Source organism: Colletotrichum scovillei, assembly GCF_011075155.1.
Source record: "Colletotrichum scovillei strain TJNH1 chromosome Unknown Contig00009, whole genome shotgun sequence".
Classification (NCBI taxonomy): Eukaryota; Fungi; Ascomycota; class Sordariomycetes; order Glomerellales; family Glomerellaceae; genus Colletotrichum; species Colletotrichum scovillei.
The window spans coordinates 4,051,731-4,066,061 of NW_023336267.1; the positions used below are offsets into that span (position 1 = coordinate 4,051,731).

Here is a 14,331-nt window from a genome sequence, read left to right on the forward strand (position 1 = left end):
CTCGTGTATACGTAATCACCCATCCCATCCGACGTCTCAAAATGTCTTCCCATTTGCGTCGTGGATAGTTGTCGTCGTCCTCACATGGATCCCAGATTCAATAGAGCTCCCCCTCGAAGCAGACTCCCCATCATGGCACTGGATCTGCGTCCTCACCTCGCCTCGCATCTTGTCGCCCAGCTCCAGCTCGATCTCGCTCTCATTCGGTTCCACAGTCGTCGACCGAAACGAGAAGAACTTGCTCCTCTTCTCAGCCATCTTCCTCGCGGCCCTCGCTTCGCTCGCGGCGTACTCTGCGTCGGCGACCTCTTCGTCCCCTTCGTTCATCGCGTTGTAGTTTCCGTCTCCGTCTCCGTCGCCGTCTTCGGCCGCCTTCATGGCGTATGCCTTCCGAGATGACATGTTGGTATTCTTCTTCGGCGCCGAGTGCGGCCCCGCGGTGCCAATCGTGCTAAACAGCTTGGGCCAGCCGCGCTTCAGCAAAATCCGGAGCGCGGGGAGGCACACGACAATCATGGAAACGGACGCCTCAAGACCGGACCAGATGAGGGGGTCCGTGAAGTCCCACGTCGGGTTGAGCGATTGCGTGAACGAGACGATGTAGCGGAGCCGGATGCATGAGGTGATGAGGACGAAGATGCCGAGACTGAACATGATCAGGATGCCTATCTTGGAGCGTTTTGAAGTGTTGAGGTGCCACAGCAGCGGAAGAGGCAAGGCGAGAATAATGAGGTCGTGGCTGATGCTCAGCCCGGCAGCCACAAAGACTAGTGTATTGATGTTCAGGCAGTGGTGCGGACCGTAGTCGCCTTTCCAGCCAACCCAGTTGAAATCTATGGGGATGCACTGGAAGATCTGCATGAAGAGAATCACCGTGGTCGATATTACGATGTATGTCATGGTCGCGTACGTTGCCCATCGGAAGGACTTGTTCGGAAATATCCTAAGGTAGAAGAAGAGTACTGAGATCTTGGTTAGGCCTAGGCAGGCGAGGTACATGCTTTCGTCGATGAAGAAGAGCTGCAAAGGTCAGAATCTGATACGGCATTCGTGTGCGCTTTTTTCTTCTAACCTTCAATCCTAAAGTGAGTTCATCTGGCTCGACCATCCAGATGTCTTCTCCAAAGGCAACATGACCGGCTGTGTGGCTGTTAGTAAGGACCATAGGATCGGACGGATACTAGGCTTACCAAGCTGTCCGACGACGACAAAAACGACAAACATTGCCTATAGTCTGTCAGAATATGCCCACTCAATACGCATTAATGATGAAACGTACGCCGCAGAACATCATGATCCAGTCGTCGGCCTCGAATCGATGCATCGTCGTCCATCTCGCGTATAACCGTAACGGGACCACCAGGATCCCGGTAATCTGAAGGATGAGTGGCACCATGATGTCCACCTTTCGCTCACGAACCGGACGTTGACATGCTTCAGCTTCTATCCTTGCAACGTCTTTGTTCGCTGTCAGTTCATCTTCTGCATCTGTAATTAGTTGATAGAAAAGCCTTACCTATGGCTTCTAGCTTCTTGCACCGCTGGACGAGACATGTTTGCACGGCCATCCGCAGGTCATGATCACTGCATATGCAAGTATCGTTTGTCGGAACCTTACACGCTGATAGTGGTAACTTTTCGAGTGTACACTCCAGCTAGATGATGGGAATGATGTCAGTCAGGTCTCATAAATCTGAGCAGTGGAAGGGGGAAAACCCACCCCACATTGGGGCAACTTGGCCGCGAACTCCAATAGAGAGCCCTGCACGGCACCAAAGAAGGCGACTGCGACGCCGAGCAGTAATGAATGTCTCATGGCGAACGATGCTGGTGATGATTTCCGAGAGGGCGGTAGAGAAAGGAAAGGCGGAGAGGGACAGAAAAGGGATCGCCGTGACCAGGACGAATCTGCCTCAAATGTTTTGACGGACAACCACAGACGTTTGTCATGTCATCTAGGATGATCGGGGGGCCGGCCAACGTGGGAAGGACATCTACGATATAAGGCAGCGGAAGCATGGGCTGCCCGTCCGAGCAGGCACCACTTCTTCAGGGGAAGCAGCCGGGAAAGAAAAGCCAATGACAAGGGCAAACTCTAAGGCTAGTTGGGCACATCCGGTCTTAGTGTGTTAATTAGTTCGTGGCCTATCAACTCCTAGTGAAGTAAGCCCCTCTAGGTATACCAAGACAGTCCGGCCGGGGAGGAGGGTACGGGTAACGGGTTCGAGAGTCAACAACAATAGACGTAGACGTAGCCGGCCTATTTTACTCGGCTCCGCGAAGCCGTTCTCCAACAACCCAACCTAAGAAACCCCCAACACCCTTACGCAGATGAAGCCTTCACACGCGCATGGAGGGACTGGAAAGATGCAGCTGTGTCATGGATCAGGGGTCTCTTCCCGCCGAACCTTCAGGAGAAAGTCCGTGATACCCTTTTCCTACGGGTGTTACTGGTCGATGAGCCCAGTCTGTGGCTGCGGAGCCAAGGATCGACGGGACAGACAATCGGACCTCGTGGCAGTGGATCCCGCGTCCATGCGTTGCGTGGTGACTTTGCTTGAGGTTGTTCCGGGCACGACGGTTTTGTGCAGGTCCCGTAGTGCCGGAGGTCAGGATTGCTCCTTTGGATTCTCGGGGGTTTTCCACACATCGCCATCATGGTCCTGCCGTGAAGGAGCAGGATCAGGAACAGGAGCTCGCCGCAAAGATGAAAAAGCCAGCCGGTGGGATAAGACTACCCCCCCTCCTCTCTCTCTGAAAGCCACTCCAAAAAGCTATGGTGCTCGCCGACCTGAAGAGAGGCCAAGTCATTGTGCTCTGTGGCTGTACTGATTCATGTTTGCCTTTTTGCACGGCAGGCTTGCTAAGTTTCATCGAATGTTGCGGAGAAACCTCAGCACAACACGGACAACACCATGAGGCTAGAGAAGAAAACGCGGTGCCTCAAATCATAAGCCTGACCTATATCCCCACTCCCACCTGCGAAAAGCTTCCTAATCTTCTTTGTGCAGTACCCTCCACACCCGAAGGAACAAAGGACGAACAATCGCGGCACTTGAGAAGGCCTTGAGTGTAGTATATGGTGACCGTGCCTCGGGATCGTGTATGTAATCAAAATGCAGCGTCGATCCATGCAGGGATACAAGAGTCTCGACCAAAGGAGATCCCAGGGCCAAGACAGACAGACTGGCATCGGCCCAACATTCTCAGACTTTCAGATGCATCTAGCACGGGAGAACCAGAGACCAGCGCAACGCCAGACGAAATTGCTAGCGCAAGAGTGGACACGGCACTGACATCTGATCGAGCATCGCGCAAAGCTGTCGGGATGTTCAAGCGGCACCCGCCAATAGTTGGCATATTGGGTAATTGGCTTCCCTTCTGGAGTCCAACGGGAGGCTTCTGTTACACGATTGCAAGCTGGATACGAAACAGTGGTACAGAGACGGCTTCCAACGTGCCAAAAAAAAGTGCCTGACAGCGAGTCAAATAGCAGTATGCCCGTTGCGGGTAACGCTTCTTTTTGTGCTTCGGTTGTGCCGACGCGTGATCGTCAACTGTCTCTTGACAAAGGGAGGAAATGTCTTCCCCAGAATTGTGTCGGCATCCACGCCCCACGGCTACATGCGTGTCTCTCCGCCTGCGGGGGATCTGCAGGCCCGGCACTTCTCGTAGCATACGGTTCAATATAGACTGCCACCTTGAGAGTTTCCCGTGGTGACGTCGAAATGCTTCAAGAGCGGGGGATTCTGGCGTGTCTGGCGGTGGCTCAATGGCAGCCACCGGGCGCAACAATCGGCCTTCGACAATATGGAGGGAAGTAAAATTTCGTGCGTAAAAACCGGCACATTCATTCCATAGACATTCCAGGACGGATCAGGGACTAGATTCCGTCGTGTTGTTAGTGCTGCGCCGCTCCCTCCATCTCCTGGCGCTAGTACGCAAGCGCGAAGACGGCTCTGGCTGAACAACGCTAAGATGGTATTATGCTCTGCAAGTCACATCATTGATGGCTCAGCGGGTGACTGGCGTGGAACTTTGTTAGCATGGGTCGGCGAATCGGCGCAATTGGGCAGACTGAATCAGTTTGGAGGTTGAGAAAGTAGGCACAAATGGATCAGCACGTCAACGTAGCTCACGATGGTAGTCTTGTGCTCGGCCTGCGTCTAGAAGAACTACCACGATTCAGAAGCATCTCCTAGATGTGGAATCTGTCTAAATCAGGGTACTGTTCTGACGCTTCAAATAACCTTGAGTCATACGAAGACACGGGAGCTTTTCCCGTTGACTCTCTTCTTGCGGACCCGTCCGCTTTGATGCTGCTTCAGTGCCGAATTGCATCCCGCTTCCCGTTATTCTACGACCGTGTGTCCATCGATCGTCTCAAAGTTGTAAACGACTCATGAGATGGGCGATGCCGCGGGTAGTGTGCATCTCCCGTCGACCGAAATTGCTGCGGATTGACCTGCTCTTAGTCCGTCTTGAGACGGACCGCGAGATCAAGATATTCTCTTTGCCGGACGTTCCGCATCTTCCGGAGGCTAGTCCGTCGACACTGTTCGCTGACGGATCTTTCGAGCTGGCATCTGAGCAGGTACGGACTACAACGAATTGCTTTCTTCTCGTGCTTCAGGTAAGCCGACAAGCCAGGTCGATCTGGATCGATAATGAAATTGAATAGATTGAGTGCGACTACCGTACATACGCCCGCCATTCTTTCGTCTCGGCGATGAAACTTGCTTCTGAAATGCCGCGAGGCGCAGGCCATGACGCCGTTGGAGACAAGCCTGGCTGTGTAACACGGGCAAAATGGTATAACGTGGGCAATATGGGACCGCCGAAAAGCAGGACTGTGGCGAAGGCTGTCGAGGTGTCACAAACAACCACATTCCCGAGCCTGGAAGATGTCTCAAGCCTACCGTCGGCCAACCAGCCTCCGAAAGCCGTGGCGCAAACGGACGGGCATTTCCAAACTCTGAGCTATCGACAATCGAAATCTGCTTCCCCGTCATCATCGATTTGGACACTGGAGCGCCGACCGCCAGCTCGGCATCTCTGGAGAGTACCACATGCGCCAAGTGCATCCCAGACATCGACTTGATTGATTTCATCGGTGTCGGCTCCCACACTTTATGCTTGATTACCATCCTGTGGCTTGCTCTAAGATAGCCATCCGCTGACCGTCTGGGGTATCCCGCGCAAAGATTCTTTGATGGACCTCGGGAGATCGTCCAGCATCTCTATGATAAGCCGGGAACGTCTGTCATTATCAGATGGTCGAGTAGCTCAAATCGCAGAGCACATCGTGCGCTTATGTTCGAGGTATCGAGCTGTATTAACGTGGATCAAAAGATCGTTTTCACGCGACCTTAACCTGGTTGGTAGCGCCCATGAGGGTTGAAGATGCCGGACTTGAATTCCTTCGAATCAGGCAAGACGTCTCAACCTTGCGTGCGTCCAATATGATATTGCGGCCGTTCCTTGGACAATCCCATATGCGAGCCCGTGGGGTGAGCTCCGGCCTGGCGTCCGGCCAATGCTATTGGACGGCTTGCGGGATGTACTGAGGTTGGGAATTGGCGTCGTAAAGAGTACCGTTCCCGTCGTATGGAGTCGGCTGATTGTGGAAGACCCATTGTAGACGAGTGTGCTCCAGAATTGGAAGTCCACTGGACCCATTGAGAGCAAGATTCGGGGGTGGATACGGGCGGAACTTGCTCGCATCCCCATTAAGAGGTCCAAAGTACGATTCCGAATTGTTTACGGAGGCCATATTGGGTGGATCTTTGTTCGGTACAAGCACTCTGCTACCGAGGTCTTGCACGAACTGAAAGATATTGGCCCCAACGTCGTACCGGCCCAGATTTGGCGTCTCCCAGTTGAACTGAACTGTTGACAACATTGAGTAGTGTGTATAGAAGGTCTTGTCTTCCGTCCCTCTCCTGTCTTCGGGGAGTGCGCTGCCCAAGAGTAGTGACGCAATCTTGTTTGGTTTTCCATGATCTTCAGACTCGTCGTAGGTGAGTTGGATGAGCGTGCGCTCTTTGAAAGCACCCGGGACTAACATTGGCTTCAGGAAATCCTGTGCCCATTTTGTGGCATACTCCAGAGACGTATTGTGACCGTCGTTCATTTGGTTGGGAGACATAAATACCCATTGCGGCACTTTCTTCTTCTCGAAGTCGGTCTTGAAATCGTCAAACCCTTCGATATTGAGCAGGCGGGATCCGTTCAGGTTGATGGAGTCAAATGACACGAAGGGGCTGATAGGATATTAGCATCGGCGGATCCAGCAGGACCCTGGGCAAACCAACTTGTGTTTCCGTACATAGTCCCACTTTCCATCGCCTGTTTGGCCATCGCTGGCAGCAGCCAAGTAACCTGGGCCGGGGATGTCTTCCATGTACGCTTTCCATGACAGACCCCTCCAGTCGAGAAGATCCACGATGGTCGATATGTTTAACGGCAGTCGGACCGGTTCGTCATGGTTCAGGCCAAAGTAGTCTCCAGCAAGAGCTGCAATGTAGTTGGCCTGACTGGGGTGGGTATGCGCGTAGTAGTTGGTGAGCAAAATCCCGTCCTTCTTGAGATCAGCAATGTGGGAATCTTTAACGACTTTGGCGAAATCCTGTTGAGTAACCAACGTTAGCGAATGGGGTAGGTCATCAAGGGATGTGGGCAGACGCGCCTGGTTTTCCAGCCAGATGGAAATAAACCGATCGAAGCCCCTGCCGGGGATGTGAAAGGCTCCGACGATCGCCAGCAATCCGGTCAGAGTAAAGAAAGAGAGAAGCATCGTGCAAAGTCAGCCAAACACCGTTACTGCATCGCAATCATCAATCGGCAGCCACAAAGAAAAAAATCCCAACGATCGAGTGGTTTATTTTGCGAAAAAGCCACAATTCTTCGTGACGAGAAGCAGAAGAAACAAAACTACCGCCACGGGCTCGCATCCGCCCCGGTTCACGTCTCAGCGTGCTACAATACACCGGGGCCATGGCGGCTGTGTGTCGCGCAGTTAAGCAAGCATTCCGTGCAGTGTTTGACGTCGATCTCCTTGAAACGCTTGAACGCCTCCATGTGGCCCATTAGCTCACGTCGGCCCATGCACCGATCTCGGAGCGATGATCCGTGGTGACAGGGATGTCTTGATCTGATAAGAAAAAAGCTGTGGGCTGAGGAGAAATCGCCGCGAGGATTGAAGGTTGAGGTTGCGTAGCCGCCGCTGCGTGGACGATCGCGCGATGTAGTGCAGAGTCCGCAGGTCTGCAAAAAGGTTTCTGGGCCTTTTGGTGTGGGGTGTCCGTTCGTGTCGACTGGAGCGGATGGGGTCCCCAATCTGCAAGGGAACGTGAATGGCCTCGACTCGCTGCAGCTGGGAAGATTTTTCTCCACAAGTGCTTAACGACTGGCCTGCATGGCTGGGCCCCGGTCCCATGTCTTGGACAGGAAGAATCCTCAAAAGTTCAGAGTTGGGGACATCCCACCAGAATGGCCAGAATGGATGGAAGTGTTCGGGATTCGGGACCCGACAACAACGTTGTCCGCTGGAGCTGGGGAGACCATTGTTTGACACTTTCCCCGTTGAGATGTGTCGTTGCCAGCAACTTCCATGCTTGTCAAGTTGTCATGTTTGACAGATTTAGTGTTTTGTGACCTGTCGGTCTCGTTCGCCGTTTCCCCCATTCATGTCCAGAGTCTGTCCTCTTCAGGTTCGAATATCCCTCGTTGTGATGCAGACTTGCAGTGTGCAGTGCAGACAACCTTGAACCAGATATTTTGACCTGATGAAAGAGATTGGTGCCAAGGCATTCCCGAGGAATTGAATGACAAAAAAGATCCATTGATGGAGAAGGTCCATCGCGAAGACCGGGTTCGTCGGCAGGACTAGTGGCAGTCGGTGTGACACAGCCCTGATTTCTGCATGGTCCGCCAGTACGGATAGAGCAGGTATTCCTGGAAACGTTCTGACGACATTAGAGGCATTTTTTGGGAGGATGCAACGGTGACTCGCGTGGCATTGACGGCCCCCTTTTACCGCTCAATGGAGTGTGTCACGAGACATCGATCGTCGAGTACAGGTTGACTTTGCTCAGCCTAGCCAAGCCGCGTTTTCGTCGCGTCTTTTGCTGCGTCACGGTCATGTCTTGGTGTTGTCTGTCGTGGTGAACGAAATTGTAAATAGGGCCAGCAGGCAGAGAGAAAGAGAAAGAGAGGAACGGTCGGTGCAATTCTCGTGATCGTGGATCGCCGTGAACATCTGCGTGGATGATGGAAGATGGAGGCCTTGTTCATTTTAGGTAAAGGTGGTGGGAACAACGCGTCTTGCGTCGGCTCATCCCCATGTTCGGTCGGCTTGTGGGTTGCAGCTAAGGTGGGTGCTAGTGAACAAAATTTTTATCTGATCTTAATCCCTGTCGTGTGAGTCAAGAATGGGGACCTTTGAGAGGGGAAGGGCCGATCTAATCTTATCAGATGCCCCACATTTGGCTGCCATAAAAGTGGAAAGCCTCACTCGGAGGGGCTCGGTTCTAGCACCTCGGTGCTCGGAATTGTCGGCCTTATGTAAGCTTTTTCGCCAAGGCCTAACATCGTCCCATACAATCCGCATGCAAAAACTGTTAAGACACTGACGACGCTCGCTCGGCGGTAGCTTTCGCTAACTGACAGGGGGAAGTTTCTTCCCTTGGATTTCGAGCACATCTTGACAGCAAGCGGCGGGTAGAATGTGCCCACTCCGGACCGGAGGCTAATCCATTTGTAACTCGGTACTGATTGATATAACCGTGGCCGTGGCCTGTGTCTCACGCGCGGTACATTTTCCCTTCGTTTTTGATCATTTTCGCCTCCCGCGCTACAAGACTGAGCCGCATCAACACCATGAATTCAGCCAACGATACAATGTCTCCCTCAGTGGATGACGGTGGGAGTCTGTCTCCCGCTAACTCACGCGAAGACGATGAGAACTCACAGCACCCCCGCAAGCGCCAACGCGTGCGTCTAAGCTGTCTGGAGTGTCGCCGGAGGAAGCTGTCTTGTGACAGAGGCTACCCGTGCCAGCGGTGCCTGAAGAGCGGCACGCCGGATCGCTGCACGTATGAGACCAAGTCGGGTGCTGTATTGAACGCCAGCTCTGGCGTTCCGCCTGCCTTTGCCCAGCTCGACTCACGGAGGAATGGCGAGCTGGCTGTTCCCGGCAAGGAAGCCGATGTTTCTCTTATCCGCGAGGCGGCCAAGGATCACGACCGCATTCGCCGTCTCGAGCTCGAGGTCGCTCAGCTCAAGACTCAGCTCACACGACAGGCCATGTCATCATTCGATGGAAGCACAATTGCCGGCACCAACTCGCCACTCACTCAAAAGGATGAGACCAATGAAGCACCAGCCGACCCTTGCGCAAACAACTCAGAGCTTCAGTCATGCTGGCATCAGTATGGTGATGGGGACAAGTCGGAGCTCCGCTTTTTCAGGGGCAAGGAATTCAGAACGCGGTATTTTGGTCCTCACAACGCCACAATGGCTTTCATCGAGGTAGGTCTCTCTCGCTCATATGAGCCCTTTTTCATCCTAATGAAGAACTCTCATCTGACTGCCTTACAGTTGACTGGTCTGTGCCCCTTCATGAAGGAGACGGCAGATGAGTGGCTCAAGCCCGTGAAGGCTCATGACCGCAAAGACCGCAAGAAGCGCAAGGATGACAGAGACAAGTTCTACCTTCAGCCTGACGCCCAGCTTGAGGCTCTTCTACCACCGAAGGAGCACTGCGATGCTTTACTCGAGGTCTACATTGACCAATTCGAGCAAATGCACCGCATCATCCACATTCCCACCTTCCGCAGAGAGTACTCGGAGTTCTGGGAGAACCCAACCGAATCCCGCTACGCAGCACTCACCGCTCTCGTCCTTTCCATCTGCGCAGTAGCAAACTGCATTCACACCCACGAGTCTTTGAGGTTCACCGGAATGATTTCCAACGCCCAGAATGCCGCTGAAAAGTGGATCAAGGCCGTTGAAAATTGGCAAGATCACCAGAGTGTGAAGCACCGAAAGCTCATCCACTACCAGATTGCTTGCCTCCTGTATCTCGCCAAGCGGGTCAACACCGTGAAGAAGAAGCGCTTCTGGACGAACTCTGGCGCTCTTATCCAGGACGGCATCTCCGTCGGACTGCACCGGGAACCTGGCATCATGGGGGCCAGCAAGATTTCAGTCTACAACCAGGAGATGAGACGGAGAATCTGGGCGACGGTGCAAGAGTTTGACATGCAAGCCTCTTTCGACCACGGACTGCCCACGCTTGTGAGCCAGTTGCACTACGATGTGCAGCCACCAAGAAACTTGGACGATGAGGACTTTGACGAAGACACGACGCAGCTCCCGCCTTCCAAGCACGGCAAGGAGTACACTTTCTCCTCCTACCAGAACCTGGCCCGCCAGAGTCTGCCGCTGCGCATGGAGTTGAGCCGCCTCCTTTGCGGCCCGCCAGGAGACCTGGACTATGACCAAGTCATCCGGTACACCAACGACATTACGCACGAAATCGACTCCCTTCCCTCCTGGGAGCACAACAGCAACAACACACACGGCGGCAAGAGACCTCTTCTCGCCTACACTCTGCTCCACATCCAACTCCGCCAATACATCGTTCCCCTCCATCAACCTTTCCTCAAGCTTCGCAAATCCAACGCCAAGTACCAGTACTCCGAGATCATCTACTACAACGCCGCCCGAGACATCGTCCTGCTCCACGACAAGCTCTACGAGCAGGGTATTCGCAGCCTCAACTTCCTCCGCGAGGACGCGCTGACCACGGCCGTCAACCTCTGCAGCGTTACCATGCTGCAGCCGCGCGGCTCGACAAACATGATCATGATCAACTCGCAACACACCGTCAAACTCCTCGAGAAGTGCCTCCACATGAAGGAAGATAGAATCCTCCGCTGTGGCAACAACGAGCCCTGGGGCTACTCCATCATGTGCTCTGCACTCGGCCTTCTCGAAGCCCACCTGGGCACAAAGACAACCGAACAAGCCAAAGCATCGTCTGCGGAACGTTTCGTCAACCTGCACTACAAGCTGCTGGCGAACCAGGAACCTCCGGTATCGAGCCAGCCATCAGAGCTGTCCAAGATTCCCGGATTGGAAGTTCCCGAGAGACCAAAGGTAAGCAAACCCGCCCATTCGTTGTTTTCGTCGTTCAAAAGAGAACAGTGGCTGACTTGTCCTCCTCAGTCGGTAACGCCCTTCTCCTTCCAGGGCTACCCGTCGTCGCAGAACGCGATGGACGGGCTCCTGCCTCAACCCCTGCCATGGATGCCACCATCCATTGATCCGCAGGTGAGTCTCCACGACTTCTCCCCAGCACTCCCAGCACTTGTCGCTGACAATGTGTTGGCAAAGGCGCAGTCATACAATCCCGACTTTAATCTTGAAGCACTGGGATTGAACTTGAACGAGTTGTGGGGAGAATCGTGGGACTTTAGTTGATGCATGCGATGTTTGTGATGTCCTTCTTGATGTGTCTCATGGTTACTCAAAAGAAAAGCGAACTTGGGCTGGTGGTTTGATCTGGGTTAAAAAGCCCCAAAGGGCGAATTGCTCTTGACTTGTATTTTGGAGGGCGATTATTTATCACGGACAGTTGTTACGATGTTCGGAAAGCTTTGTGATACCCATCTCAATTCCTCTCTCTATCTCTGTTTCTCGTTAGATCTAGATGTGTAATATACAAACAGTCATGTCGGTCTTGACTCACGATCTGAACACGAGGTCTTTCAAAGTTTTCCTGGTGAGATGTTGTCCTTCTCCTTTCGTCTTGGCTCGAGGTATCCTCAGCCTCAAACTGGTCCATCCGGGTTAGCAGACGCTTTTTGTTACGGCAATCTCGCCTCACCACGCTTCGTCTCCCTCATCAAAGCCCATCGGAAGGCCCCCGAGAACCCGCCGTTTCGGTAGGACCCGAAGACCATGACTCGAGCAGATTAGGATATTGGGCGACACGGCGCCTGGACCACATCTAATAAGTCACCGGACCGCACCAACTCATCTCCTCAGCAAAAGAACCTACAGTTCCCCTCATATCCCCGATGGCTTCCAGTCGTCTTCAATTGCCATGTGGAACTTAAAGCTTGTCTGAGGCTTAAAAGAGAAGAAATATCCCAATCGACCCGCCATCGACCAGTGCGACTCCACCTATACGATCTGTAGACATATATCCCTCGCTGCCACGAGTCGTTCGTGACTCGTTCGACGACCTTATTCGGGCACGGTGGGTTTCCCCAGCGTCTGTCGAAACCGTTGTAAAACGGTCAATCATTCGACGCGGCCCTCCCATTCGACCAGAGGCAACCCGGTTTTCCTTTGTTCTGATCAGCTGAAATCAATCGCAGAGTGTGATGAAATCTTTCCCCGCAAGGCGCATAACGTTACCCGCGTGTTGCGGCTGAGGCAAGCAGGCTGGGTTTAAGCGACTTTCATGCCATTCGTCAATTGTCGTCATTGAACGATATGCGAAGTCATCGATATTGTCATCAATAAATATTTCACTCTTCTCGATCCATCCCACTCGGCCGAGCCAAGGAATGAGTTTCCCCTCAAGCGGAAGAAACGTGGACTCATTCTACTCCACAACTATTCAACTCAATATCATTGTCGGCTTGGATTTCCCGTCACCGCCAAAGCGTTTGTCCCCAAGAAAACCCAAGAAGCATTGATGGCACTTGACATCTCGAGCGGGGGTGGAAAGTGACTGGGAGGGGATTATCAAGGTTACATGGTCTCCCACTGGCGGCGGACAAGATGCCAGATCCAGGAACCATGACAGGGATCAGCTCGGCACCTTCAAGTGTGGCCTGCGACGCTACATGACCATCCCTACCTATTTCTTCAGTTTCCCTCCAACCACCTTCTCCTTTGTGGCCCCCAACGGGCAGCTGGCCGTAGTGGTTCCCTTAACTCCACGATATCGACCGTTTTTCCCTTTCCAGGGTCCTGCTATAGAGAACGGTAGAACATGAAGCTGGTGAGGGGGGCTTCGGGCTGCTAGCACCGGCACGCGGCATTTGTCCCTTGTCCTTACAGACCTCACATGGCCCAATTGCGTCGCAATGCCATGCCACGGGCGGGGTCAAGAGGTCGTAGACAAGCTCAGATGCTCGAATGATTAACCATTTGGCATCCAGAAGGGGGGCATCATAGCCTCGGAGATGATGAGCTTTGTGGGATATTGGTTCGTGTCGCCCTGGTTGCTGTGGCCCCTTGCTGACACCCTTTCTCTGGCCCGCGTGGATGAATGGCTTGTCGTGAGAGGACCGAGAAGACGAAGAGAGTCGGGGTAGGAGCTATAAGATGCAAGACGACGCTGATCGGACGCAGGAACAAGGCCTGGTCTATCACAACATCCAAGTTTGCTAGTCTTCTCTCCCTCCGCCGAGTCAGATTCCCCACGTCACAGCCGCCATCTGCAGTCGTGACAGTTTCAGACATCAGATACACATATTTAGAGACGATCTCCCGGTTCATCTGAGAGACTACTCATCTACCTCTTCACCTCACACCTCCTTCGCCACCTCTTCATACCCAATCACACCTTCGGTTCACAATGGCGCCTTCTCTCCTCCGTCTCGGTGCATGGCTCGCTGCCGCAGCCGGCACAGTCACCGCCGCTCCTCTCGAACGCCGTGCCGTCATTGCTCACGATGCCGTCGTTGGCTTCCCCGAGACCGTTCCCTCAGGCACCGTCGGTAGCTTGTACCTCAAGTACAAGCCTTACCTGAAGGTCGTCAACGGCTGCGTGCCCTTCCCTGCCGTGAACGCTGCTGGTGACACTGGGTATGTTCACCTCACGTAAATTAGCACCTCACTCAGTTCATCTCTAACCCATTATTCACAGCGGCGGCCTCGCCACCTCCGGCTCCTCAAATGGGGAATGCTCCTCCAGCACCGGTCAGGTCTACGCCCGCGGCGCTTCCTACAACGGCGCCTACGCCATCATGTACTCCTACTACATGCCCAAGGACTCGCCCTCGTCCGGCCTGGGCCACCGCCACGACTGGGAGAACGCCGTCGTCTGGCTGTCCGCCGCCTCTACCTCGGCCACCGTCCTCGGCGTCGCCGTCTCCGCGCACGGCGAGTATGACACCAAGACCTCGGGCATCGACTACACCGGTACCAGCCCCCGCATCGGCTACCAGAGCGTCTGGCCCGTCAACCACCAGATGATCTTCACCAGCGACGTCGGCGGCCAGCAGCCCCTTATCGCGTGGGAGTCTCTCACTGATGCCGCGCGCACCGCGCTCACCAACACCGACTTTGGCAGCGCCAACGTGCCCA

At 53.8% G+C, this 14,331-nt stretch overlaps 3 protein-coding genes across 3 annotated transcripts; 1 reads left to right on the plus strand and 2 right to left on the minus strand.

Moving 5' to 3' along the window:
• On the minus strand, positions 1–1,816 carry HER10_EVM0007455 (CFEM domain-containing protein; the record flags this gene model as incomplete). Its single annotated transcript, XM_035477010.1, has 6 exons — positions 1–1,020; positions 1,073–1,140; positions 1,191–1,227; positions 1,280–1,458; positions 1,517–1,655; positions 1,721–1,816. The coding sequence occupies 6 exons, from the start codon at positions 1,814–1,816 to the stop codon at positions 37–39; spliced, it is 1,503 nt and encodes a 500-aa protein (XP_035329608.1). The 3' UTR covers positions 1–36.
• Positions 1,817–4,053: 2,237 nt separating this feature from the next.
• Positions 4,054–6,937, minus strand: HER10_EVM0010699 (phosphoesterase). The gene is made up of 3 exons (XM_035480151.1): positions 6,689–6,937; positions 6,315–6,628; positions 4,054–6,263 (listed from the first exon to the last, which is right to left on the minus strand). The coding sequence occupies exons 1-3, from the start codon at positions 6,794–6,796 to the stop codon at positions 5,540–5,542; spliced, it is 1,146 nt and encodes a 381-aa protein (XP_035330019.1). The 5' UTR covers positions 6,797–6,937; the 3' UTR covers positions 4,054–5,539.
• Positions 6,938–8,670: 1,733 nt separating this feature from the next.
• HER10_EVM0002912 (uncharacterized protein) lies at positions 8,671–11,744 on the plus strand. Its single transcript, XM_035482912.1, has 3 exons — positions 8,671–9,531; positions 9,601–11,163; positions 11,233–11,744. The coding sequence occupies exons 1-3, from the start codon at positions 8,881–8,883 to the stop codon at positions 11,485–11,487; spliced, it is 2,469 nt and encodes an 822-aa protein (XP_035329032.1). The 5' UTR covers positions 8,671–8,880; the 3' UTR covers positions 11,488–11,744.
• The last annotated feature ends 2,587 nt before the right edge of the window (positions 11,745–14,331 follow it).

Coding starts and splice junctions, on each gene's coding strand:
- HER10_EVM0010699 (XM_035480151.1), bottom strand. CDS start 6,796: ATGCTTCTCTCTTTCTTTACTCTGACCGGATTGCTGGCGATCGTCGGA. Junction 6,629..6,688: donor CCATCTGGCTGGAAAACCAG/GCGCGTCTGCCC, acceptor GTTACTCAACAG/GATTTCGCCAAAGTCGTTAA. Junction 6,264..6,314: donor GACTATGTACGGAAACACAA/GTTGGTTTGCCC, acceptor ATATCCTATCAG/CCCCTTCGTGTCATTTGACT.
- HER10_EVM0002912 (XM_035482912.1), top strand. CDS start 8,881: ATGAATTCAGCCAACGATACAATGTCTCCCTCAGTGGATGACGGTGGG. Junction 9,532..9,600: donor CCACAATGGCTTTCATCGAG/GTAGGTCTCTCT, acceptor ACTGCCTTACAG/TTGACTGGTCTGTGCCCCTT. Junction 11,164..11,232: donor AAGTTCCCGAGAGACCAAAG/GTAAGCAAACCC, acceptor TGTCCTCCTCAG/TCGGTAACGCCCTTCTCCTT.